This window comes from Eutrigla gurnardus, assembly GCF_963514095.1.
Source record: "Eutrigla gurnardus genome assembly, chromosome: 10".
NCBI classification, from domain to species: domain Eukaryota; kingdom Metazoa; phylum Chordata; class Actinopteri; order Perciformes; family Triglidae; genus Eutrigla; species Eutrigla gurnardus.
Window position 1 is genome coordinate 24358345 of NC_139924.1, and position 27520 is coordinate 24385864.

Consider the following 27520-nt stretch of genomic DNA (forward strand, 5'->3'; position numbering starts at 1 on the left):
TTGAGTTTCATGATCGAACCGGCATCTTGGGAAATGCAATTATTTGCTTTCTTGCTTGAAATCAATACCAGTCTCATGTCTGTACTGTAGAGCTACCACCAGCAGTTGGTTAGCTTAGCTTAGCACAAAGACTGGAAACAGAGAGAAACAGCTAGCCTGGCTGCCTGAAACTCTCCAATTAACATGTTTTAGCTTGTTTGTCTCACCTGTACAAAAACCAAAGCGTAACAACTTTTGGATTCGGAGGATTTTGTTGCCTTTGGACACATTCAGGCTAGCTGTTTCCACCTTTGTCCAGTCTTTATGCTAAGCTAAGCTAATTATTTGCCCGTACATTAGCTGTAGAGACCAGAGAGTTTAAATCGTCTTATCTAACTCTCTGCAAGAAAGAGAATAATAACATTTCCTAAAATGTCAAACTATTCTTATGAGTGGACATTTTTTGAGCTCATTCGCTGTGATTTATTGTGATATTTCCAAAAGTGTCAAAGCTTATGGAGGTTACCTTATTTAAGTTTTCCTTACTTTTGTAAACAGGTTTATAGATAAGGTTATATGATGGAGCTCAATTGGCTCCTCTTTCATCACATGCTGTTATCGTGACATTTGAGAGCCCTTGAGGAAGAGGAGAATAGATGAAATGGGAACACATTATGAGACATGGCAAGTAATCTGTGAGCAATACAATAAAGCAATACAATGGAGCGGCAGAGATCAGGTTGTGCGGGACAGTGTGTGCTCTTGGTATTTTGTATGATATTGAATTGGCATTGTGATCCTACATAATCATATAATATCTGCTTTATCCTGTCCGCTCAAGCATGAAAAGCTATTTCTGCGCCGCCAATTCAAAAGATTGAAACTAAACAGATGTCAAGAAAAGGCTACCCATTCCATTCCACATGAAGATTTACCATTATCTTGCCTTTTTATGCTGCCGTGGCATCTCTGACAGGGTAGTAAAAAGTACTGAGGTATATTGAAGCGGACGCTGTTATGGTGAGAGAAACGTTAGTGATGGTGAAGACTTGTCTTCTTAACAGTGCTTGGAGGGAGTCCTTTGAACCCACAGGTAATAAAATAACATCCACAGTAAAAGTGCCGTTTCGTGAACAGATACATGACCGTGACATTTGTTTTTTTTTGCCTTGGTGTTTAAAAATTCTTGCCTGGTAAAAGATGATGAACTATGCAGAACGCCTGAGGGCTTTTTCCCAAGCCGGCGATTATTTTTACTTGTTGGTCAGAGCACTGGTTAAATGTAATGCCTTGCCTGCTGTGTTGACAGGTACATTCATTAAATCTTCCTCTTGATTAACAGTTTACATTTTTGTCAGTTGAGCCCTGGGGCAAGCTACATCAGAAACATTTAAGGCAAAGAAATGAAGTCACGCAAATGTAAAATCAATGGGTTGATCACTCGCAGGTGGTGAATGCAGGTAAAATGAAGGGTAATTATACAAAATAATATGAAATTACCATAATTATCAATGTATATTAAATATATAAATCCATGACTTTACTCTTTTTACTCCTGTATCCACTCCTGAAATGTGGAAAAACAATGGGCTTGTTTTCTGGCATTGCGTGTTGCAAATCAATTGAGAAATGGTTTCTTTTTTTACTATGCTTCAGACTTAAAACCACTATTACACTGCTGCCTCACGCTAGCACATGGATTCAATCAAGCTGCAAGCATTCATATCATGAGTGTATGTGGCATGAATCCAGAGATTATAGCATGGGAGCAAGGATGAATGAAAATCAATAGCGCCGGGAGTCAAAACTACCTCTCACTGAGATTTTTCAAAGAGGGGGAAAAAATCTGCAGAAAGGAACACTGCTATTTGAGCACCATCCTGCAATCAGGGTGGTTAGAGTGCATTCCCACTCTTAATGCCTCATGCTCAATTCACACAGGACTAATAGCACAGTATGTTCATGTAATTCATCAATTAGCTCCGTACATCAAAGCATTAGGACCAGAAAATGAAATTCAGTGTGTAAAGTTAAGTAAAGCTTAATTTCATGACATTCTTCTCCACTACTGGTTCCAGTTTTTTATATCCAGAATTTTGCATCTTAAAGAAAGACGTGGATGCCAAAAACAAATTCAATTTGCATGGGATTAGTAAGTATTACCTGGGGACCTCTGACTTCACTTAAATTACAACCATGGCAGACTCCCATCAGGATTAAAATCTTCAATGATCTCCCTCAATTATACAAATCACTTATCACCTAAGGTTATATTAGGTTTTTTTTCACAAATAGAGCTTTATAAAGTTCCATCAGTATTCATGAACATGAACGACTTTCTTCACAAGCTTAAAAATGAGAGATAACAATTTGGTCTGCTGCGCTGAAGATGATTAGAGATCAACTTCGTAGGATGGAACTGTGAAACTCTACAGCCAAATTAACGTTGTGTCATTACAGAGTCGTCAGTGATGAGGCGGGAAAGTTTGCCTGTTTCATGTCATGCGTCCACAAAGGCTCTCTGTGAAAAGAGCTCGTCCACAATATGTCCCCTGATTAAATCAGTTAGAGTGCATGTGGCTCTAAGAGGCACTTGTTCTGCTCACAAATGATGTCTGAATTGTCAGACCTCATTGGTCATTGCAATGGTCAATCTCTCTTTATCAGGGATGCATCTTTTTTTTTCTGCGAGTGTTGATTACTGTTTCACGGTTACTGTAGCCTGAAAACCAAATAGCCTGAAAAGCGTTGTTGAGAGTGTACCAGTGGACATTTCAGAGCTAGTCAGTCTGATTGATTGAGCCATAAAGAGTTTGTCCGTGGGGCTAACAGGACTTGGATAAAAGATTAGGACTCTGCTGAGTCTTGATTAATGTTAGAGGATATAACCTCTGGCCAGTGGCGCTGAAAGATTTATACAAACAGGGTCTCAGCGGCGAAATATACGCACGCCGAATTTGAAGTCAGCGAGGACGAAACAATCACAGGGTATCCCCATGGCACAAGCTAAATCAAAACAGAATGGTCACAACTCTATAATGAGGCAAACAAGCGTATTAACTGACAGATGAATCAGGACAGCGATGCAAGACTTAGAGATCGGAAAGGCAATTTCATTTTAACTTTTCCCTAAATCAGAAGGAATGTGATGACGGCGGGAGAAAGAAAATAAATTCCACCGCATAATTAGAAAGGACCTTGTCTGTGTTCAACCCTGCCCAACCCCCTGGACTTAGACTGCCTGATTAGTATTCAGTGAATTCGTTAAGACACAATCGTTGGTGTCTGGGAACATGGGAACTCCCGATGGAGGAGAGGTTGAGTTCAGCCCACTGAAGTCCCCAAAGAAAAAAACCCGCCCCATCCCCCAAACCCGAAGGTCACTATGTCCTTACTCAGCTACTGATCTGATGATCACAGGCAAACAGCGGCGGTGTTAAGATCTTTATTTGCACACGCTGTGTTGTTGCCAGCATGCAGAGATCTGCACTGTGTCTGAGAAAAAGGTGAGTGTGAGCGTGGCATTTGGCTTGATTGCCCCCAAAGGCAATCACCCACAATTCATCATCCAGCAGGGAGTGGTATTGTGCTGCCTTATAATATAGTGTTTCTCCTTGTAGGCTATAAAAAATATAAATGAGATCAGACTTTGTAGCCCACGGACCATCCATCCCTCAATAGGTTACAACCCCTCCCCCACCTCCACAACTATTAAAATCAATGTTGAGATGAATGAACAGAAGAAGCCAGGGGGGACACCAGGTAGAAAACCCTTCCGGCTGCTCCAGTGGTTCATATGTTAGGGAGGGGAGCTTTGGTGGCGTCCCGGCAAACCGGTGATGAATCATTCCTCGGGGAAGCACTTACACACTTCAGCCAGTTTAATGAAAAAACACCAAAAAGCCTGTCCTGCATGAAAGCGTCACAATAATAAATCACTGGCGAGGAGAAAATATTGCATATGGCGACTGTGCAAAAAATCCAACAGTGTTTGGCTTAAGTCCTCTCCTCGTCAGACTGTCAATCTCGTGTGCTTCTTTCCATCCTGCTCGTTATCAATTTGACCTGCAGCTCCTAATATAAATCTTTTCATCATCACTTTTCACGTCTGAGAATGATTTAAAATTATGAGAGAATCATCAAACAGAGGCAAAAACTCAACCCCCAGGGTTTAATATCGCAATTTAACGTCTACGTTTCGAGAGGTCTCGTGATGGCCAAGGAAAGATATTTTGCCTGCACATGTTGTAAGGTGTTCAATAAAACTAATTACTATTAAAAAAAGAAGAAGGAGAATGATATGTAAAGCATCCCTGGCGGTCCACAGCCTACATCCCAGAGAGAAATCTGTGCCATATCCCGAAGCTTATTTCTGTTTTTCTCCACCACAATGAGGACGAAAGACTTTGATCATCCACTATACTGTATCTCACTCACCAGAAGAAGAGGAAAATAGAGTCAGGGCATAAAAGTTGGCTTTTCCACAGAGAGCAGAGCAGAGGAAAATTAGGTGAACTGTCATGAAAAGAAAAGCAGCTTGCAACACACTTGACAGCAAAGCAACCGCTGATGCAAGTGTCAAACAAAACAAATTGCTAAACCTTTCCTGACATACAGGGCGGTCTCCCGATTGTCGTGACAAGAGTGGAAATTAAGTTGCCAGAGAAAGCGACTGCCAAAGATGGATCACCAACACCAAGAATAATACTGACTTTTGGTGGTGGCAGTAGTGAGGTGTGTCTGTGTGAGTGCGCTCACAAGGTATCAGATCACATCTGGGAATGAATTCATAAATCTTGGTTGTTTGTGGTTCCTTTGTCCAATACACGGTAGGAATTCCTTTCCACCATGGTTGGTTTTTTGTCAAGAAGCCAAAGCTAAAATAGCTTTCCTCTCAACAGGAACCAAAGTACTCTGTCTCAAAAGATTTTTCTTTTTGGAGCTCAGGCATGGCAGGCACATACGCATGAATGTGAGAGAGTCGATATAAACAGCTAAGGTTGGGGAAAGCATTTCAAAATTCAGCCGGTGGGGTAAAGAGAAAATAGAAAGAGGAATCTGCGCTGACAGAAAATGCATTTTGAGTCGGACAGAAACTGATAGGGCAACAACCATGGCTGCAATGAATACATCAGCAGTGCAAGTCAAAAGAATGAAAACCCTATTTGATGTTTTTCAGACGTCTAAATCCTGACTCTATGTTCCTTAATTTTGTCTATGTGTGTGTTGGTTCGGAGAGTAAACATTGCAGAGGAGCAAAGTGATATACAGCATATTATTCTGTGCAAATCCTCAAATAAAACCTGTATATTTTGACAAAATGTCCACAGAAAAGCAGAGGGTACGCAATATCTATAGATCACACGAAGACGCAATGACACTAATGGAGAGTAAAAACGGATAGTTAAATATGATGCATTCCAGTGGAAACAGCAACAAAGAAGGGAGTGTGTTCCTTTGTATCAAGGGCATGTTGCAAAGGTTTAAGGTAGCGTTACTGCTGAGTGTAGCAGCAATGGGATTAGTGGTACCTGGAGGGCACAGATGGCACCCAAATCTTCAGAGTCATTCTGAAAAGGTCACGCAAAATACAGGAGAGCCACCTCCTCACGCACCCATTCACTGCTGCTAACAGATTCGTCAGGCTGGTTTCAGGTCAGGCTTTTAGTCCCGCATCAATCCCCTGAATGCTCCACAGTCATTCTTTTGAATGTGTGTGCAACACAGAGCCCATCAGAAACGCCTCTAAAATGTCAAACGGAAGCAGGCCTGACTCACACGGCCACTGATGAGATCACGACAATGACAATGACTGTGGCTGAGTTCAATAAGAAGCCCGTGGTGTTGTGGAAAACACATTTTAACACAGCTCTTCTGTTATGATGTTTAATGGGACTGGAAGCAAGAGGGAAGAGATGCAGAGTGATGTTTAAAAAGACATTAGTCTTTACGGCCGTGCAGGGAACAAACGGATCGCTGAGCACCTTGGTTCATTGAGTTTGAAGGTCACTTTTGACCCTATCCAATCTTCTCCTCCCCTTCATTTGTCTCTGTCGTACTGCATGTACTCACGCTAGGTCTGTTGGTTTTGCATTGCAGCGGGGAGACTTGCATTCCTCTGCTGTCGTGTTTTGCCATACTGCTGTGTCTGTGTATTTCCTGCCGCCATAAGGCTGCATCCTCCCCAGGCGCTGGCTTCTTCACCAACACCATATGGCAAGGCCAACTAGGCAGGCAGCGCTCTGCAAGATTCCCACAGCTCTCGGTTCTCCGTGCTGTATTTGAGGGATTCGATAACCTGCTCACAGAGAGTCATTACTGCTGGCCTCGGGAAGGTTTTCAGGTTTGACTCTCTTTGTAAACCAGTGCAGCTTACCTGGGATTAGTATTTAAAGTAAGTAAGCTAAGGAAGACACAACATAACATATCAATGTAAAATAGTGACTGTTTGTTCTGAACTGCAAACCAACAGAATATTCATAAAGAGATGCAGTTTTACTTTACTTGATACGAAAAGTGGAGTTTTAACTTACACCCACCCTGTCCATTATGAGGTCATCATTAAAAAGCTTTTGTTTTTCCAGGAGGTTTTCCGGGAAGACGCATAGCCACCTAAAACCCTCGCCCCTGCTCCCCCACACAGCTTGTAAACTCAGAAAACATCCACTGAAATGGCCGGAGCTTGACAGCTGGCAAACCAATCACTGAACTATGGGGTGCAGTTCTGATCACGATACGAGTCCAAACTCTCTACACTCCAAAAGCTGGTGAATAACTACGTACACTAGGTGTTGTGGATGTAAAATGAAGCGCGATTCTGTGGCAGTTTTGCTGGATAATTTATGATAACGTCTCTAACGATTGTTTCCAGTTTGGAGTGAATTTCAAGATGGAGAGCCAAGTGAGTGGTGCGTTTATCCAGTCAAGTGCAGAATGGTTTATAATAATGCACGAGTGAGGGAGGGAGCTGTCAGTCACTGTTGCACAGTGTGGTTGAAATTCTTGCCAGAGCACGATGAGTGAAAGTTGTGGGTTGGCTGTGTGAGGGAATCACTTTCTTCCAAAACGCAGAAATTACAAGGTACACTGCAGAAGTATGTCGGTCACTACACGCTGAACCGCTGGACTGAAAATGGTACACACTTCACCTGTTGTTGCAGCATATGAACCGGCCCATTGGCTCCTCAGCACGGGATATTTTTGATTATTCTGACAAACACCAGCAGTGATGAAGCCAGCTGGTGGAGGGAAGTGTGAAACCAAATCTGGAGAGAAAGCTGTAAATTGATTTACCAAACTGTAGCGGCAGACAGACATGCGGAGTAAGTGTTATGATGTGAAGATGAAGCATTCGCAGCCCGGAATCACACTTCACGTGTTAAGTGTGCTAACCTCTACGCCACCGTTTCATATAAAGGTGTTGCCGCTGCATTGCCTCTGCACAGGCATCATGTTGTAAGGAAACTGAACTTTTTGTGATGATTGATTTTTATGAATCAAGGATCAATTAAATGTATGTTAAAATATTATAATTTTTGGTCTAACTAATTCCATTTTTCCACACGGGATGCTCACATAGAGCTCTGAATTTTGCAGGAACATACATGGATGGATGATGCATCATGCGGTTACTGATACCAGTGTCAACGCATGAGGAGTGACAGAGAGTGAGCACCGCCCCTGACATCTGTGACTGATTACAAGTTGTAATGTGCCAGTGATGAATGTGTGAACACGAGGCGATGATGAATTTAACACTGTTCCCCCAGGAACCGAGGCCTTCCATTATTTGTCTTATTACTGTCTCTCCCTCCTGATGGCTTAATTGATCCTTGTGGGCCAACAACGTAAACCCTCCTCCACCCATCCAAAGATTACGATACCCAACAGGAAGGGGGGGCGACCACAGCTGCTTTTAACCAACCGGCTGTCTTGTTCAGCATTCAGTTATAGAATTGTACGGCATTGTGTATCTTGTTGCTGGACTATAAAGGTGAATGCAGTATTACAGTATATCACAGAACTTCACTACCATTTTTTTATTTATTTATTTTTTAATTTGAAACTTTATTTTATTATTGGCTTGTTTAATGTTGGTTTTTCTCCAATGATTTTAATGTTATATGTAAAGCACTTTGAATTGCCCTGTTGTTGAAAGGTGCGATACAAATAATATTGCCTTGCCTTCCCATTGGATACAACTTGTTTTTCCTCAGAAGAGAAAACATGACAATAGGGCCGCCGGTCTGATTGGCATGCCCTGCCGCCAGGGCTTCCTCTGCTGCGGTGCGTGCTAAACGGAGCGCCTTCATGGATGAATTCAGAGGAGAAATGCAAAGCATGGAGGAATAGCACCCACAGAGGTTGACCACAGCATATGCTGCCGCTTATTATTCCCCGTGTCTGCCTGTTTTCCATTGTATTTATAGCACCAGGAACTTGATTTAGATCTGCTCCATCTGGCGATTCGTTGTAGGGACGGGTGCCACATCTTCCGCTTCTTCTGTGTAATCTCCCCCCCACTCTGCTTACTAGCCTTTATTTAAAGAAGATGGTAAGTGAGATAGCGGGGCGTCGCTCCTCTCTCGTCTCGTTCTCTGACACCAGCGCCTGCTGCACAGTTTATGATTCCGGCTGGGAGGCATTGGGAGGAGTGGGGGTCTGGAGCCTGCAGAGGTGTAAAAATCCCTCCCACTTTTTCTGGTGGTATGCAAAGATTCCACAGGCGGCCTCCAGAGCCCCTTTCCTTCCGCAACCCTCCCCCAGCCTGAGCTCCCATCAACCTTCAGCAGCCCTGAAAGGGAGGGGGAACGCGTGGAGGTAACAGAGCTGAGGTTTGGGGCACAGAGGAGGAAGAGGCTGATTAAAAACCATCTTTACCCTCTGCCTTCCATGTCTCCTTTACCGCGATATAAATATGTGCAGGCTTTCCAAGGATTTGTACCTTCAAATGGAGCAAGTGTAGGTGGTTATATCTTCTCTTTCATGTAAATACACAGGAAATGTAGGGCAGAATAGCTGAGCTGCCAAAAGATGCTTTTTTTTCTGATCTAATGAAGCCTGAAAGTGAACACACAGGCAACAACAAGAAAATCTCTGTATATTCCTGAACATATCAGCTGCACAGACATGAGTCCATTTCCCCAATAATTATATTTTAGAGGAGAGCATAATGCCTCTTAATGGGAAGGAAAGTCATTGCAACTGGTAATGTGATGGTCTACCCATGCCTTGAAATCAAATCTAAATGCCCTTATTGAATTGCATTAACGTATTCTTTTCTCAGTGTGCTGGTGCAGAGACAAGTGGGTGCAATGAGGGAAGGGACAGTTAAAGATGAGCCGATATCTCAAATGCCTCATTTCATGGGCTATTTTTTTTTCTGCTGAAAACCCCCCCAAAAACTTTAAAATGGTATAATTTGTAATCTGATGATTAAATAGCATCTGGCTTCGGCTGAAACGTGTCGTTTGTCTCCTTCACTGAAGTGTTAAGTTTGTTGAAGCTGTGTTTGACTTCCTCTCGAAAGGAACAAACAAGGAGCTCGGCCTCCAGCGGCTTCGTCAGAGGCAACATGCCATTCACTTTGCCACAATTGCAGGACTTTCTGAGTGTACTTGCCAGAGTAAATAATTCACCATAAGGCTGGCATTCTGTCGGTCTTTATTTTTGAATGATGAACGACATACAAGTGAGCACAATAAGCCAAGCAAATACGGACTTCCAATGGTTCAGACAGTGAAAGTCCTCAATGACTTGCAAACACTTCTTTGTCTTCCTGAAAACCCAAACGCACACTGATGGGGAGCGTCTTGGGCTGCATGCCTTTGCACCATGTGCATGTGTTTGCACAACTGACATTACAACAGGAAGAAAACAAAACTACTGAATGTTGTTTCAGCAAACAATTATGTGCAATATGTGAGCAGCTACCAAAACAAAATGGAACTTGAAGTGAAAACAGCCAGTGAGACTAACTGCAGGCTGTTTGCTCATCGTCACCTCTGAGTGCTAGCACCGTCATGCCTGCTTGTTGCCTCCGAGCAGGACGGAGACCCCCCGCAGGGAAAAGGGGCCGTCTTCACTGATTTTAATTTCCACGCTCGCTGATGGGGGCGGGTGGGAAGAGACAGGCCACTGGCTCCGGTGCCCGCCTGGTGACCAAAAGAAGGCTTGGGGGGTTTGGCATCCTCTTGTAGCTCTGCAAGCACGACAGGACAAGGGCTACGCTGGCCCCTGCCTGTAGCCTGTCTTGAAGATGGATGAACCAATGGTGTTGAGCCTGGGGCCCCCTGACTCCCTGCAGGGACCTCACTATTGGGCTGGTAGATTAGGTCTGGATAACAGTTGACGTGCCGGAGCAGAAAGCAAAAGGATGGCGGAGAGAGAGGTCGGAGTGTTTCTCTCTCGCTCAAAAGTGGATCAGCCAACATGTGATCACGTGTTTGAGAGTAATATAAAGCATATATATATATATATATATATATATATATATATATATACATATACATACACACGCATATATATATATTGAAACAAGTAGTCAGATAATCAATTATTATTTCAGCATTAAATGAAAATGTAGCTGTTAAAGTCATGTATTGTTCCAGCTGTTTAGATGCTGCCACTTTTGTTTTATATCATAGTAAATTGAATATCCTTGGAAGGTTGATTGGACCAAACAAGTTATCTGAAGGCGTCACCTTGGCCTCAAGGAAATGAGTTGCACTCCTATACATATTAATGCTGTTCATGGAGAACCAATGTCCAGCATTTCATTTGTATTGTTTAGGCCATGACAACATAATAATAACCGACTGTCTTTCCAATTGTTTCATGGTATCACCGGAAAGACCACATTAGCAGCCACTCAAGCGACAGCAGCCCGATTCCCCCCGTGTTCACCCCCCTCCCCCCCGCCTATTACTGCCTCCTGAAGATATATAGCCAGCCATGTATATACCAATGAATCACGGTGCTGCTCTGCACGCGACACGTTGCCCTTGGTTTGGTGTTACTTCTCAAGCTCAAGGTCTAACACCTGAGTAATTATCGCAAAGTGGTGAGATGGAGGATGATGTGTACAGCTGAAGTGCGTAGGGGGGGGTTCCTTAATTGCTCGCCGCACGGGCGTAGGATCAATCATTTGGTTTGTTTTTCAAGATTTTAAGTGTTGGGAGAAATACATCCAGAGTACACAGTGAGGCAGAAAGTTATTTATCAACCTGGAAAAGGAAGTATATCTCTTTTCATAGATCAATAACTTGCGGACACCTCTGCCTCCCCCTGCACTGTGGCCACGACTACCACTAGCCTCCCTTTTAACGGGTTGCGGGACAAAGCCTCGCAGAGCAAGGATACTTCCGGGCTCCCAGCTGAAGGATTTGAGCTTTGATCATGATTATTACCGTGTGCTGGGGCTCAGGGCAGGTGCCTTCCTGACTCAGCGCCACCCTGCTGGGAGCCCATCAATAAACAGTGGAAAGGATGACTGTTTGAGTACTTTGGCTCGACGACAACACACCTTTAAATCCCCATGATACCAGTGTACAAGCTGTCGGCTTTGAAATGTTGTTTTGTTGAGTTGCCTTCCAAGAAAGAGGATGTTTGTGAAAACGCAGGGGAGCTTCTTACTAGATTTCAGAGGGAAACACTTTTCTATCAAGGAATTCGCAAACTCTTGCCCAAAGAAGTAAGAACCACTCGGTTCCTTCATTCCATGTTTTCTTATCTAACCACGCAGGTTTTTACTTTGGGCATCCATCCCTTTATCACATTCGACAGCTGGGGAAACTATTTCATTGTGGCATACGCTGAAAGTAATTGTTAAACATCAGTGCCTTTTTGTTTGAAGTTTGGAGTGGCATATGTGTGGTTTAAATGCGTCTTTTCAAACTGAATGTATGTCGCCGGGGAAATCTCCATTCGCCAGTTGCCAGAAGCCGGCAGACAACTACTCAGGAAAAAGTGCTCAGCTCCTCTCAAGTCTTTCACTTTAAGTGTCTCCTGAGGAAAGAGAACAAAGCTGTGGATTGACCAGCAACCCATATATTTGCCATTTTTCAGTTTGCCCTTTCCTTTGGGTTGAGAGCCTGAAGAACAGGCAGAGAACACATAAAACCATTCTCCAAACCATTCGAAATTAAATCCTTGGAAATAATAAGCCCTCTGTGCGTTGAAACCTTTGACATTTCATTTCAGACTGTCATGGAGTGTCATCAAACCACATATTTTCAATCCTGAATGGGCTGCTAATATAGTCATACTGATACTTTAGACTTATGACTGGTGGCAGCTGTTTCAAACTCTCTATGTCAGTAGGGCTGTCACCTCTTAGTCAATTAGACCTATCTGTGTCTTAGATGACTACTGTAGACAATGATCTTTAGGTGTCATTTTTTTAAATTCAACACTTGTACATGTATATTTTTATTCAGTACAGTTATGCTGATAGTAGAACCATCTTTAGTAATGTAAACATCCACAGTAAACATCAGGTTTCAGTTCCAGATCAAGTGTTCTTTTCTTTTGCACCAACATGCAATAATCACACTGAGAAATCCATTATTTAACAGACAAATATGCCAGTTTCTCAAGCAGAGCCGACTACAAAGCAGCTTCTTGATTTCCATTAAGAAGTGCAACCCTTGCTTTGCAGTCTGATCCAAAAGTAAATCACATGGGAGGCATCCACCAAGATGCATAATAAAAGCCTGCTTCTATGGAGGACGTTTCAGCATGGCTCAACAGCCAACAAGGCCACAAGCTTTACTGCTTCTTCGCATCTTTTTTGACAGGAAAAATAATGGATAACTCATCTTCAACTGCATTGCCTGGGGAAGTGGTAGCTAAATGGTCTCCGAGCTACAGACACAGTGGAGGCTGGAAGGGAAGATGCCGAGATAATAATGGACATTTAGTGGCCAAAACCCAGAAAAGTATTGCAGGAACTCTGTACACCCCACAGCTCATATTGTGTCCGTGCAGCCCGGTCAGTTTAACGGATGGCTTACAAACTAACCTTGATGTCACTGCTGTTCATGGGTGGCGGGCAGTGTAACTACTGAATGAAGGATGTCAAACTCGCCTCCCTCTATAATAGCCACCTCTGCCACCACACGCCAGTGAGCTGATGCAGTTACAGAGGAAAAACAATATTGGGTAACATTTCATTTCTGGGCCAGTCAACTGTGAGAGAAAGCCGTTGATATGACATCAAATCAAAAGCCAGATATCAAGCGGGCAATCAAAGCACACAGAAGCCACAACCTGTGCTTTGTCCACTCCGTCTGCTGTGTGACTGACAGTCTACACCGTGTTATCAGCGGACCCGAGTGCCTGACTTCTCGGCTCCTATTATCTCCCTCTTTGCACATAACGAGCCATTCGGAATCCATCATGAGTGAGGCTGAGTGCTCTCTATTTGAAAAAAAAAACATACTCCGGCCAACCACTTACTATGGTTATCTTCAAATGTCAGATGGTGAAGCACATCACGGTCTGACTGAAACATGTTGAGCTGATCGGCTTTGAAGGAGTTCACTTCCTGATCCAGCAGCTCTCACAGTGATTCAGCGATGTTGGGAAGAATAACATCGACTTGTTACCTGCCATCACTTCTTCAGAAGAGTTCAGCAAGCCACTGAAAGAAACTATGTTTGTTGTGACAAGCAATCAGCTGCATCTCGTTGTATTTGTGGAATCTCACCCTGATAGGATCACATGAAGTGTGTGCCTTGCGAAAGAGCCAAATTAAATTCCAAAAGCCAATTCAGTCAGTCAGTTTTCCTGCATCTACTTGCACAGGAAGCAGAAGGAAGCCTTCGGTTCTCCTGAAGTGAATGCCAACAAAGTGCCGGCATTAAAGTAGCACTATCCTGATAGCGACACATTCACTAATGATCAAGTCTTAGCTGGCAGTGCCAGAGATAAGTAGATGTTAGTGATATCACTGGCAAGCGGAGCAGTACGCTTCACCTCCCAGGGGCTTGGCTCCACATATAATCACTCTGTAATTACAAATCCTCCTCTACGCTTCACCCGAACAGGTGACACCCTCACCTTTAGTGTCTCTTAAAAGCCTTCAGGTTTCCTTCCAATTTTCCAACGTAATGATACTCATACACTATAACACTATGGTGTGGAGACTATAATGAGGTTCATGTATTTTCATAAAAAAAATCAATACTTTTTGCAGATGTTCGATAGTAGAACAGCACAATCACTGCCAGGGAAAAAAAAAAAAGGAATTTGATCCCATTAATGCTATTGAATGGATTTAGATTACGTTGAAAGTCACAACCCAACGCATACAAATGATGGTCAGTGTTTGTATCATCCTGGGGCTGTACACTGAAGATTGGTGTTTTCATCATGTTGGTGAGTCTATAAAGCCAGAGAATAAGTCATATTTAATCATTTCGATTCATCCACACCATCTCTTGCTCGAGACAGGAACTCGTGAGCCAGTTCAAGCAATAGCTGGAATATGTGATTAAAAAGCCCTGGGTTCAGTCAAGGTACGACTCTAAATCTCTCTCGTGCAAACTTTCTGTAATATTTTGATATAACTGTGACTAGAGCCAGGTTTGTGTTGCCATGGGGATGCCAGCGGGCCCATGGGCCAGGAACTGAGTGCAGTTGACCTGTCAGGCCTGGGAGAACAACACCAGGGGGCTCAGACTGGTCCAGACCCAGAATTAGTGCAGGGAGCAAAGTCACTCTGCTGGATCAAAGAGTACCTTTGTTCCCATGCTCCCTTTGGAAGGCAGCAAAAACTCTCAGCTTTCACTTTTCATTTCAGTTTTTCTGTGTCATTTTGTTTCTGTTCAAGCAAAGAGAACATACACACGAGTCAACCAAGATTCTAAAACAGAAAGTGACTAATTAAGTAACGGGGATGTCAATGGGGATTTCTTAATAATGTTCTCTGCTCTAGAAACAGGTGAGGCTATTATCTCCACCTATCATACATCTATGTGTAAACTGCATCTGACACAACTTCTCAAAGCAAGTTCCTCAGATTTAAACTCCCTCATTATTCTATTTCCAACTTGTTTATTTATCACAACAATTGTCTTTGTGTGGAATTTAATAAAAGCTTCCAAACCTCAAACAGCTCTTCTACCAAGCTGTTTTCCCACAACAATCCTTTATATGGGATTAGTTCTTTCTGATCGTTATAAACACATACAAATATGGGTAGAACATGTCTTCTGTCCTGTTTATAGCCTCCTCTAGTTCTCTCTGAGATGTTGCTCTCTTTGGGCATACCAGAGACCTTGTGTTATGCTTTCGCAGGGCTGCATTTTGGACTTGGAGTGGCTCAAAATACACCCAGTCACTTGGTCTTACAGACAACCCATCTCAGGGCCTCTTACTCCAGAGCACTTTCACAACCTTTGTCTGCTGGCTCGATGGAGGAAATGCCTGACTTCAACCTCTTGTGGGTTTTGTTCATGTCTTGTTGTTGTTGTTGGATTTTTCTCTAGTTTGGGTTCACAGGAAGGCCACTCAACAAGGTGCAGTTTAAATGTTGAGGATTGCCTACAATCTGCTTGTGGGGGCTAAAAAAAGAACTTTTGGAGCTGAACTCCAATCAGCTGAATGCTGGCGTTGGTGTGCTGTTTCTTGATTCTAAAAGGCAACTTGTAGCTTAACTTGTTTGTATTAAGCAACAGAACACTGACCGCTACAAGACTCGAGGGATTTCTCCAAATGTTGACCCTCCCTCTCCCCCTGTCTGCTCTGGGTCTGCACCCCCTGCTGCTGTGGAAACCAGATCCTAGAACGGGAGAGCCCACCCAACTGCTGCTGACCAGCTGGAATGAGAGTCTGGGAAGCAAAGCACTGCGTCGCCTTCCACCCAAACACTAAACCCTCCCCAGTCTCCACAAGTACAGCCGTGGGCCGCAAAATGGAGATCATTGTTCAGCTTGTGTCAGCCTTAAAGTAAAAAAACTGAGACATGCGCATTTTTCTTTTCCCGAGACATAATTTCATGTGGCACAATTACAGGTTTGTCATTTTAGGATAATGACGCCGGTGACATTTTGCTCATTAATGCGCCACGGTGCCTTTGATGGTGTGTATCTGCAAGGCTTCAAAAAAGCCTAGAATGCACCTCCCATTCCTTCAAACAAATTCATATTTGTATTGATCACTAAACACACACACGTGCGTATTCTCTCAAGAGTTTTGCTGCGTCTAATTTATATAGGATGAATCCATAATAGGAAAATCCTCTGTTAGCACAATCACAAGCTAAATATACATTTAGCCCACTGTCATAAAGACACCAAATGAAAGCTGTGGAACGTATTACATTTTAACACTTTCTGTTGTGCAAACATGCAAGAGGATTCATTAAAAGACTTAATTACACTGGTAGTGGTTCTGGGGATTGGAGAACATGCAGGACATTAATAAACTCAACCTCATGCATGCTAAACTACAGGCACTCTATAACAAACAACCCTACACATTCACACTTTACAAACGCACGTCACTTTCACACACTACATTCAGCAAGTCATTAAAGCACTGTGGACCACTGGTGACGGGCAGATGCATGTGCACAGGTGACCCCCCGTCCTTTTTTTCTTTATTCAGCTGCCTTTTACGCCGACTTCACCTGTCTTCGCTGTGTAGCAGCATGGCCACATGCGTTTGAGTGACCCTCGGAGGGACAAAGCTCCTCTCCCAGAGCTGCACACTGACCCCTGATCTAATTCTCACAGAGAATTGCCACACATTACCAAGCATGAGAGCTCTGGCTCTTGGTGCAGCTCTTAAAGCTATTCCTGGCCTATCAGGGGTAAGATGCAAGGAGATACTCTGACACACTGAGTCAAATTAAATGAGACATCCACGAGTCAAAGTGGTGAAAAGGAGAAAAATGTCTAATTCTTACGAGGGTATTTGCACTGGCTCTTTGGGACATAGAAGTGTACAGTATAATGTATCTGTGGTTTGAGGGTAAAGAAACTAAAGACAGGCAATTACTGCGGATTCTTTGGCAAAAATAGACTACTCTCTCGACTATTATACGCTGCCATATTATTTGCAAATCTGTCTCCTTACATCCAGCCCATATTCTATTTCCTTGCTGGCCTGCTATTTGACCTATGAGAGGGCAGCACAAAAGAAGTACTGACCCCACATTCCCCCTCACTAGCAAGAACAGGGTATAATTAACTGTAGTGTTAAAGGCACAGTGCCTCTGAGACTGTAAAACAGGGTATGAATACTGAGCAAACTACTTTATCCCAAAGGACCCAGACCCAATCCACCCAATCCATACTTATTCATTTATTCAGCGGACTCATGGCCTCTGACTCCCTCAGAGATGTCTAACAGGTCAAATGTGGGCTTTCCATCTTCTTCATCTCTAATTAGAAATAACATGTGGTGGAGTTCAGGAAAACTGTTTTTTCCTTGTACTCTCTTTGTCTTTCTGTTCTCACAGTAGGGTTTATTTTCCACAGAAACAAAGACTAAGATTGGCTCAAACTGCTGGAAGCGAGGTTTATTGTCGTATCTATGACTAAAGTCTTGCTCACTATAAGTACAGGCTAGGGCCCTGACATCAAACATGCCCTCCACAATGTGTGTCACCAGTGATACAGAGAAGTGGAGCCTCCACCATCTGTTAAGCATCTGTCTGAGCAGTGATTCATCTATTCACACACACTTACAGTTGGAGGTGTCCGCGATACGTGTTTTCTGTTACTTTTCTGACTGCTTCAGTCTTTCGATTAAAGCAGAGAACATCCTCATCTCAGGAAACAAACTCTTCACAAGGAAACTAATTGGGTTATTTTCATCGGCAACAAATATGTCAGTTAAATGTTAAGCTAACACGCTAAACTAAACTAAGATGGTGAACATGGTTAACATTATAGCTACTCTTAGTCTTATTAAAATGCATTCCAATTTTCCAGAGACCTCAGTCAAATTGGTTATTTTGTCTAACATCCCCAAAGCAACAGATCTTTTACATCCAGTGGTAACAGAAAGAACGGATTCCTTACATTTGACTGGCCTGGAATCAGCAAATGTTTGACATTGCTGTTTGATAATTACTTACAAATTAAGAATTAGCATCATCAAATGTTTATCCCGAAGCTCTCGGTTTTCATTGCTGCATTAATGCCAGACACGAACGCAGACACACCAGTCACGTTTTCTGGAACAATTCTGTTCCGAGTGACAAAAACAACCTGATATAGAGCCTGCCTGCTACTATGGCAGTGAAAACAATGACTTAACAGAGGAACAGACTGAAATAACCCTTCTGTCTGTCCTTTGGTTGCCCAGACTTCCTGTTTGACAAAACTAAATCCCAGTTGATGCTGGGCTTTCCGCCCTGTTTCTCTCCGTTTCTGTCTCACTCTTTTTTCATCTGTCTCTCTTTCTGTCTTTCTGGCTGAGCCCAGGTCTGGTCTTCGGGTCACTGGGTACTGGCCCAATCTACTTTTTTTCTGCTTGTAGCAGACAGCAACGTGCACACCCACTGCAAAGAGGGGGAGGAGGAGAGTGAAGGAAGGAGATGGAGAAGGAGAAAGGAAGGGCACAGAGGAGTGGATGGAAAGAAGAATTAGGGGAAAGGTGCAACAAGGCTGAACTAGACGGATAAAAACTGAGAGGACTGGAAATAATACTGTATCTTAGAAAAGGGGGATGGGGGGGACTTTCTTTCATCGTGAGAAAGTGTGAAGGGTGAAGGAGAAAGATCCATAAGAGTGGTGGAGAGAATAGACCTCCTACGGTGCTCTAAACATCCCTGTGTTGATGATGGTTTAGGGAACTGTATGTTGAGCAGAATAGCCGCTGGGCTCAATGAGCACATTACAGTGTTGCAAGATGGGTCTGCACTTTGGGTGATCAATCAACTCAGTGGAAGAGACATCCACTTTATAACCATCAGTGGCCGGAAACGTAAGCAATGAAGAGCAAGACAGCGTTTTAAAAACCATTACACAAGACTTATCCGTAGTGAAAAGGCCTCTCTTTCTCCTCTCAAACATATGGGCCGGTGCGATCTCATTAGCTTTATGCAATGCCTACACGGCAGACGAAAAAGTGTAGTCCATCATCATCACATCAACCTGGCATGCCTTTGAGGAGGAAGGGATACAGATTGTAGTTTTTTGGAAGTAAAAGGATAAAAATGATGCGTCAGGGTATATTTCATCCATCGGCCTGGAAACGTCTTGTGATCCGACACGACTGCCAAGAGAAGAGACACTGCTCCAGACAGAATATTCCCCCTAAACATGAGCTCTTCATCCTTAAACCCTTCCTCATACGGATGCAATTTCATCTTTGTTGTACCTCTTGAAAATGAGGTGCAACTCTCTGATGGTGAGATGGGAAGTACACATTCTGGGACTGGGCGGGATCCAGCTGGCAAGGACTCACAAAGCCGACACAAGGACAAAGCTCCTGGCTGCGTTGGTATGGCCCTCAAAACAGGACAACACGCTCCTGTGCCAAATAGCCCTTGGCGACATTATGGAAGCCAAAATGGCAGCCCATCTGTGATGTATTTACATGTCTTTAAATGTATGACTTGTGCGAATGCCCTTGACACACACCTTGAGCCACAATGGCGGTGAAGAAAGACGTGATGAATGTATGTCCAGGATATTGTATTACATGTTACGGGTCACGTCTAGGGGAACAAGAGAGCCGACCAAGGAAAATGAAATACTTAAAACTTTAATGAAATAGACCCAGAGTTGAACTTGTGTCTCCTCTCTGCGGCTTTATATTGGTCATTTACTGACATTGCACACCAGTGTGGACAAACGAGATGCTGGCACAGAGCTGCAAACAGAGCCAGTCAACCAGAAAATAAATGGAGAAGCTTTCCCAGAAGGCAACGCCGCCAATTATTTGACGGTTCAGATCAACTGCAGCTTCATCGGAGAAAGGTAATTTCTACCTGCGTGGCCAACAAGCCTGTGCATAATGTAGAGGCTAGACGCAGTGCATAGCATTGTTTCCCCCACAAACATGTCAGGACAACCCAGCCTGATACGGTTTCATACACTCTTATTACATTCTGTTTCTACAGTCACTCTCATTAAAGTCCAGGTCACATTTTCAATTCTGCATTAAAAAAAAAAAAAAAATCCTGGCAACTGGTCAAAACATGAATGCATGACAGAAAAATTACAAGATTGTCATCTCACTCTGAAAGACCCCACATGGGAGTGTCACAACGCAGAAATGCATGAGAAAAAAAACAACCGTATTTTCTCTTCTCATTTCATCAAAGAACTGTCGGAACCCAAGGGTAATATTTAATGTAATAGACATTAAATGTCAATATCAATAATAAATGCGTTTAGCCCATCCCGGAGTGATGACATTGAAAAATCCTCCTAAACCTATAAATAGTTCTCTGTATTTCTCCCATCAATGGCAGATAAAATTAGATTGATTCCCTGCTGACCACAACCAGCCCTGATAGCAGTTAAATGTGCTGTGTTGAGCTGTTTTAAACTTTTCCTTTATATCCCTTTGGGACAGGACACCTCATAGGTCTGCACCTCCTCTGAAACAGCACACGTCCTCTGCTTGCACCATATAACTGCCCTAACAAACTCCCTGAAAAAGGCACGGCACAGCCTGTCATACATCATATTGTTTGTCTTGTTATTTCGCCTTCAGTTTCAAGGATGCAGCAGTTCAATACATTCTCAATAAAAATATATAGCTTTTACGCTCCAGCCTCGAGCAGTTATATCTCCTGACATTTTTATCAAGAGTTAAGGTGATCTCAATCCATCTGACATTCTCAGCGGGTCAAGGCAATATTTTGCAGAGATTTCAGGCATGTTTTGGAACAATGCTTTATCACTGTCTCTCGGAATTTGGCCTGTGATGATATTTGGGTTTCCCCATGCTGCATATCAACCTTTGTCTTTTGGATCGCAGCGCATTTCTTTGATTGATTGTTTCGAGAGAGCATGTGGATGTAGCTGTCTCTGACATAAACTGGGTCTACAATTCACGTTACTACATGGACCGTGCCCAACTTTAGATAATAACAACTAACAACATCAGATCAGTGCACACTTTAGGTGTAGTGTTTTGGAGCGTGCCTTTATAATTCCCCTCTGGTAGTACTGACAACCAAGCTGCTTTCTCTAGCATCAACAAAAGCACAGTTCACACTAGGGCTGCACGATATGGACAAAAACAATTCTATCTCAATATTTAAGCCAAATATCTTAATAGCGGTAGCATATGACTATGATTTCACAATTTTCGTATATCCATATGCTTTTTTGATGACATCTTCTCTACTGCTGTGGCTGTGATGGGGGTTCCATATATTGTCCATATCATTGCTTGTTGCGATATTAATATTGTGCATGTTCAAATATAGATAATATCTAGTCACAGCAGTTGACACAAACTGTGACTGGTGTACTGTGACTGCTGTGTACTGACATTATCCACAGTCATTTGACAATTTTTTAGTTTGTATCTCTACAATATTGAAATATTCCGGTCCCATGAGCAGATCAGTTGTCTCACTTTTATATGCCGCCACCGATCAGAAACACTATAAAGTAGCATCTCAGTATTATAAATAGCACACAGAAAGGCCCCATGCCTCCATCACTATCCCTGATGTTTAATTGGTGATGGAGCCGACCGGTCGTCCAATCACTGGGCCTGTCAAAGTGTCAGTCATCATGAGGCAATCACACAGAGAAATGTCAAAACCCAAACTAACTGTCAGGTGCAGAGAGGAAAGAAAGGAAAGAGATTAAATAAACACCAAAGCTGATTTTTTGTGCCGAGGGAAAATACAAAGGATTTAAAAAGGTACACAGAGGTCTTATAGCGTGCCTGCGGAAAACAAATGTTAAATCGCTCTTTTCCTGCTGTGCACAGCTCTGCCTGAGGAACTCAAAGGACAAGGCTGTGCAGGGGGGGTTGAGATCAAAATCCCTGACAACCAAATTCAAGTCAAGAATCTTACATCGTCTGAACCTCCCGTCTGTGACACGGTCATTTGCAGTCCGCACCGCTGCATAAATAAGACAGGAAACTACCACACAGGCCGCTGTTTAATGTAAACAGCACAGAGCGCCTTTGATTTATGAGCCAGAACGGTCTCATATTCTCAGACTCCAAACCTGGAACTTTGCCATTAGCAATTAACCAGCTCTGGGACAACTTGCCCATAGTGAACTGGGAGCAAACAGCATTAAGAGAGGTAAACAACAACACCGGCAACAATAATAGTTATTTTAAAAAGGTATTCTTTCAGCCGGGGCTGCAGTTAATGAGATAACATCCTTTCAGCTCCAATCTATTTTATGGGATTGAGATAAATTACAGGGATATATAAAGCGGATCTCTTACTCGTGGCAGACACCAGGGCCTCTGGGAAGACACTCTTCATTATTGGCTGCAATAAGAGCGAAGAGGAAGACACCGGCACCAGACAGTCAACCATTACGCTCCTTTGCATCTGGTGAATTCAAATGCATCGCCGCACCAACGGCTCGCCTCATTTACTCCGTCTCACTGTTCACACTAATCGCTGGGATTTGATCATATCTCTCGGCACACAATTTACTATTAGCCATGCGGGGATTCATTTCTCAGCCATTTCTCTCCATTAATAAGAAGTGAATGCTGAATGCTTCAATCATTAAGTATTTTTTCTTCTTTCTCTACCAATTTCAAGTGACATTTACTCTTTATAAGTGATTGAAGACAATACATGGAGCAGCCTGCTGGAGCTTCCCATTTGTGTCACTTCCAATTAGCCCTTCTGAGACATAGCTGCCCTTTGGCTCACCAGCATTCAAGTTAAAAGAACAGAGCAGTGCTCCTTGGATCCTATCCCACCTTCCTTCACTCGTCCCCCCATTTAAATTCATGCAGGCCCACATTTGTGAGTCTATGAAAGAGAGAAATCGCAGGAAAGACAGACAGGGATGTTTTAATCCTATAACCAAAAATAGCAGCTTGCTATAATACTCTACGTATGGGGTTGCTGTGAGCTTAAAAGGAGCTCTCCTTACATAAAAGTGCAAATTTCTGAATAAGCCTGCCAGCCTTCACCTTAATCATCTTCCATATTCTACATCATTAATACTGATGTTCCTAAGTAGCTAAGAACTAGGACATGGCACGTTGTGTTGCTCCTCTGTAGATTTATCCCACTGAAGAAACCCAGCAGCTCTGTCAAATCTGCCTACAACCTGCTTTTCTGTCACATCACTTTTTAAAGCCCGACTCAAGTGATGGCAATTACGAATAGCAGAGTGGTGAGCCGCAGTATGCGAGCAAACGTTTTGGAGTTAATGAGAGGGTCAGAGCGCCACAGCTTCTTTAACTAGGGCAGAGAAACTCACAGCTTCAATGGGAGGCTTCGCTCCGACCGTACGTCCCGGGAGAACACATGTGCAAAACCAACAGCACACGGAAACAAAGCTGGTGCCATGCGGAGCCGTGCCCACTTACTGTCATCATACAAACAAACAAAAAGACATTTCCTGAGCGGCCGCGCGGCAGAGCGGCAGCGCGGACAAGACTCTATTTTAGCAAAGAGAAAGAGAAAGGGCGTGGGTTTCTTTTCAACTTTGAGGGGCCGCATTCTGGATCAAAACCAGAGCAGGAAATCACACTGACATATTTTGGCCATGCTGGCTTAATTTTCCACCATTTCATCAGTCAAACTAAAAACAAAAGACACACATTGATGCTAAATGTGCTGCGCATAGGAGGAAGAGGACAATACAGGAAGGTTTTTCTTACTTTCTTAAATTTCCCATTCCCCCTTATTTACAATGTGAGTCCTTGCTTTCTTTGGCAGCAACACACTCGATGTGAAATCAACAATTCACTTTGTAAATGTGGTGCTTTTTTAAAAAGGTTCTGTTTTTAAACTGCAGTCATGAGCTAAGAAACGCGAACTGACTCACGTCGTTACCGGGTAACATGACCACCATCACACTTTTCATTTCCTGTGGAGCCCAGTATTGGAGGGAAAAAAACGCTTTACTGCGCCGACAGCGAGTTCGTTGCCAAGAAAACTTGCGCCTGAAGTGAAATGTTCATGGTTAGTCAGATGTCTATGCCTTTTCTTGTTCCCTAACCAACGTGATCATGTTTCTGACTTCTGTCAGGGGGTTCAAACCACATTTGATGATAACTTAATTACAACCATTCAAACCTCAGAGTTCTCTCTAAGCATCTATAAAAAGGAGTATAACTTAGGAGTTATAGAGTAAGCGGAGTAAACCAGCTGCAAAATGTCACATCCCTTCATAATTGCAACCAGAGCCGGAGTGCAGCGGATGCTCAGTATGAAAAAAAAAACAAACACAACCAAAACAACAGAGAAATGTAAACTCACCACCAACAAACTGAATGCCGCCGGCCACGCGGCCGATTGTACGTGAGATGAGGTCAGAGATGCAGCAGCTCATGAGAGCCGTTAGTGCCACCAGCAGGAGGAGGCCGCATCCCACGCCCGTCACCACAGTGCAGATCCTCCACTCCAGACTCGGGATGCCGTTGAAGGAGGCGTAGCGCCCACACTGCTCCAGCATCACCGTGGCCTGCTTCTCCTCGTCCCTCACCGGGTAGGAGCAGCGCCGGAACGTCCCGAAGGACACTGGCTTGTCCATCTGTGTCCCCAGCAGCCAGTAGGGCATGAAGAAGCCAACGCAGGAGGCAGCAGCACACAGCAGGGACAGCAGGGCCCAGATAGCACCCGTGCATGTCAGACTAGACGCCATGGTAAACAGTGTGCGAACGGTTCACACAGTCACTAAATAACAGCAGTTAGATGAGCAGTCGCTGAGTCGTGGGAAGCCTCGCAGTGAGCATCTACCACTAGCAGCCTTCACCTTCTCAGTGACTCCCGGTCCCTGGCAGGAGGAAGAGAGACAGAGAAGACGGAAAAGTCATCCGTGGGAACAAGTTGTTGGCTTTTTGGAGCCGCAGCTTGATAAGTTGAAAACCAGTCCTATGAACACAGACTTGAAAGATCCTAATAAGACAGTATTATTATTATTATTACTCATTATTATTAGTTTGTTAGCTCTTTTTTTGTGTGCAGTCATTTTATCCCTATATGAGAAAGTATGCTAATAAGTAGAGGCACAGTTGTTCAATACAATTTCATAAATATGCAAATAGCAAACACAATTCACCAGTTATCAAACTCAACTTAAGTTTTTTCTCCATCTTACTTTATTCTTTAATGCGCTTTAATTTATTGTTACATATGAATGTTATGAAATAAAAAATAATCCCTGTTAGTTCACAAAATTCAGCACGTTTATGGCAGCAGTGAATATGCATCATATCAACTAGTCTCCCAACAGGTAGGCTACAATCAGAACAACTGGTATTATTAAGTATGGCTACTGTGAATGTAGAAAACAGCAATAACATTCTTATAATAAACTTTATAATGATATGATACACAAGTCCACGCAGCACTACAAACAGCCTGTGGCGTGGGACTATATTATAGCACACAAACCAATGGAAAGTGAACGTTTAGTTGAGGAAACACATCGGAAGTCCCTGCAGGAGCCCCATCACAGTAACATTATATCCAGGGGGGTTTTCGTTAGAGGTGACCTCGCTGTATCATCGCAGTGCTCACACTGTCGGAATGTGAATCAGGAAAACAAGGCAAAGAAAAGGGGAAAAAGGGAAGAAGCAAGCTTACATGTTGGGAGAGCTCCGGAATAACGTGCGCTCGGTCTACGCGGAGAGGTTATTTCCATCTGCTGACTCCAGCTGTGCTAAGGTTTCCAAGCAAACTTTTCTCCAGTCGAGGAAAAAAAAAAAAAAGAGAAAAGAAATGCGTCCGATCGAGAAATGTAAATCCAGAAAGTGACCGCAGGATCCGTTGACAAATCACTTCCTTCTTATCAATACATTTAAGCGAGGCAAAGATTAATTATTCACTCCTGTGCGGCGCAGAAACGTGCGGAGCTGACTGACTGGACTCCCCGTTTCCACATTCCTGCTCGCAGAGAGAGAGAGAGAGAGAGGGGAGGGGGGGGGAGAGAGAGGGAGAGGGAGAGAGGGAGAGAGAGAGAGAGAGAGAGAGAGAGAGAGAGAGAGAGAGAGAGAGAGAGAGAGGGAGGGGCGGGGCGGGGAGGGGGCGAGTCCATGAAATACTCTCGGGAGGTGACCATCAATCACACAAATCCCCACCCAGGGGCTGGACTCACCGCTACTATCATTCCCTTCATGCCTCTGGTGCATTCAAGGACGCCTCGTAAACGGCTAGATTCAGAAATAACAACCCTCAATCTAGTGAATTCAATTGAGTTACGTTGACGATGAATGTAAGGAAAGTCAGGGAAGTTAAATTGGTATTATTAGAGTATGGTAAATATATTTTTTTTGTAACGATTCGATTCGATTCGATTCTGTAAACCACGATTCGATTCAGTAACTTGTAACCAAAATTCTATATCCATTAAATAAACATGCAATAATGCGAGTGAGACTATCTGTATTCTTCTGAAAGGTGAAAAATAACATATTTATTCTATAAAAAAGTAGTCCTGCATAATATTTTATTCTGAATACAAAAATGTAATTAAAATATGCTCAGTTATTTTTAACATTTTCAATAGACTACATGGTGGCAGGGGAGAGTGTGTCTTAAATGTATTAAAACATTAATCATAAGTAAGAATCACGATTAATCCGATTAAATGCATAATTTATATTGATTATTGGTGAAGCCAAAACGATTCATTCTATTTATTTATTGTAGCAGATCGATTTAGTAGAATCTATAGGACTGACAATCGATTCATCGATTAATCGAATGAATCGTTACACCTCTAGTAAACATATCACTTTAAAGTTATTACATTGACTCAAATTCACATTGGGGTTGTTATTTCATGTAGCCTAGTTTAAAGGGACCTTACAAATGTAATTCTGACTTCTCACCATTTCAACACATTTCTGTGCATCAGTGTCTGCAGTGTTTTTACCACCGTTCACTGCCATTCATGATGAAACGCTGTGTAAAAACCCTCTAGGAGACAGTTGGTTAAGTCTAGGGGTTTAAGTAACTCAACCTTGGGAAAATCACTGCGTTGGTTAATGGAAATGGCATTTGGTAACGCTGGTATGTTTGTATATCACAGTTTTGATCAGACTATACTGTTGTTTATTGTTGCATGTTTAGTCTGCCTTCGTATCTTAGTGTCTTGAAACAGAGTGTTGTGTAGTTATGTGTTCTGTAGATTCAACACACACAACTAAAGTATTATTTTTGGAAGAATTAAGATTTTCAAGGAGCACAATCTCAATGGTCCTGAAAGCCTGATATACTGTCATTGTCTGTCAGCCGGTGATTTATCTGTGTAGCCGGTTACATCCCCTCACTAACCACCACTATCCTCACTATCTTAATTCTATTGAAGCAAAGGAACCATAAAAAATGTAATATTTCCAAAAGTACTTGAACGCAGCATCGCTCTCTGCTCGCTCAACCAGTAGATTATTTCCGTGTGTG

General features: G+C 43.1%; 1 protein-coding gene across 1 annotated transcript in view; it reads right to left on the reverse strand.

Annotated features, from left to right (window-relative positions):
- LOC311019876 (LHFPL tetraspan subfamily member 6 protein) overlaps window positions 1-25970 on the reverse strand; it is a 38604-nt gene extending 12634 nt beyond the window's left edge. Inside the window, exons 1-2 of the mRNA XM_084019505.1 lie at window positions 25703-25970; window positions 24374-24890 (exon numbers count right to left, since the gene is read on the reverse strand). Of these exons, the coding sequence (XP_083875631.1) occupies window positions 24374-24758 (385 nt within the window). The 5' untranslated portion in view covers window positions 24759-24890; window positions 25703-25970. The remainder of the gene's footprint in view (window positions 1-24373; window positions 24891-25702) is intronic.
- Between the last annotated feature and the right edge of the window lie 1550 nt (window positions 25971-27520).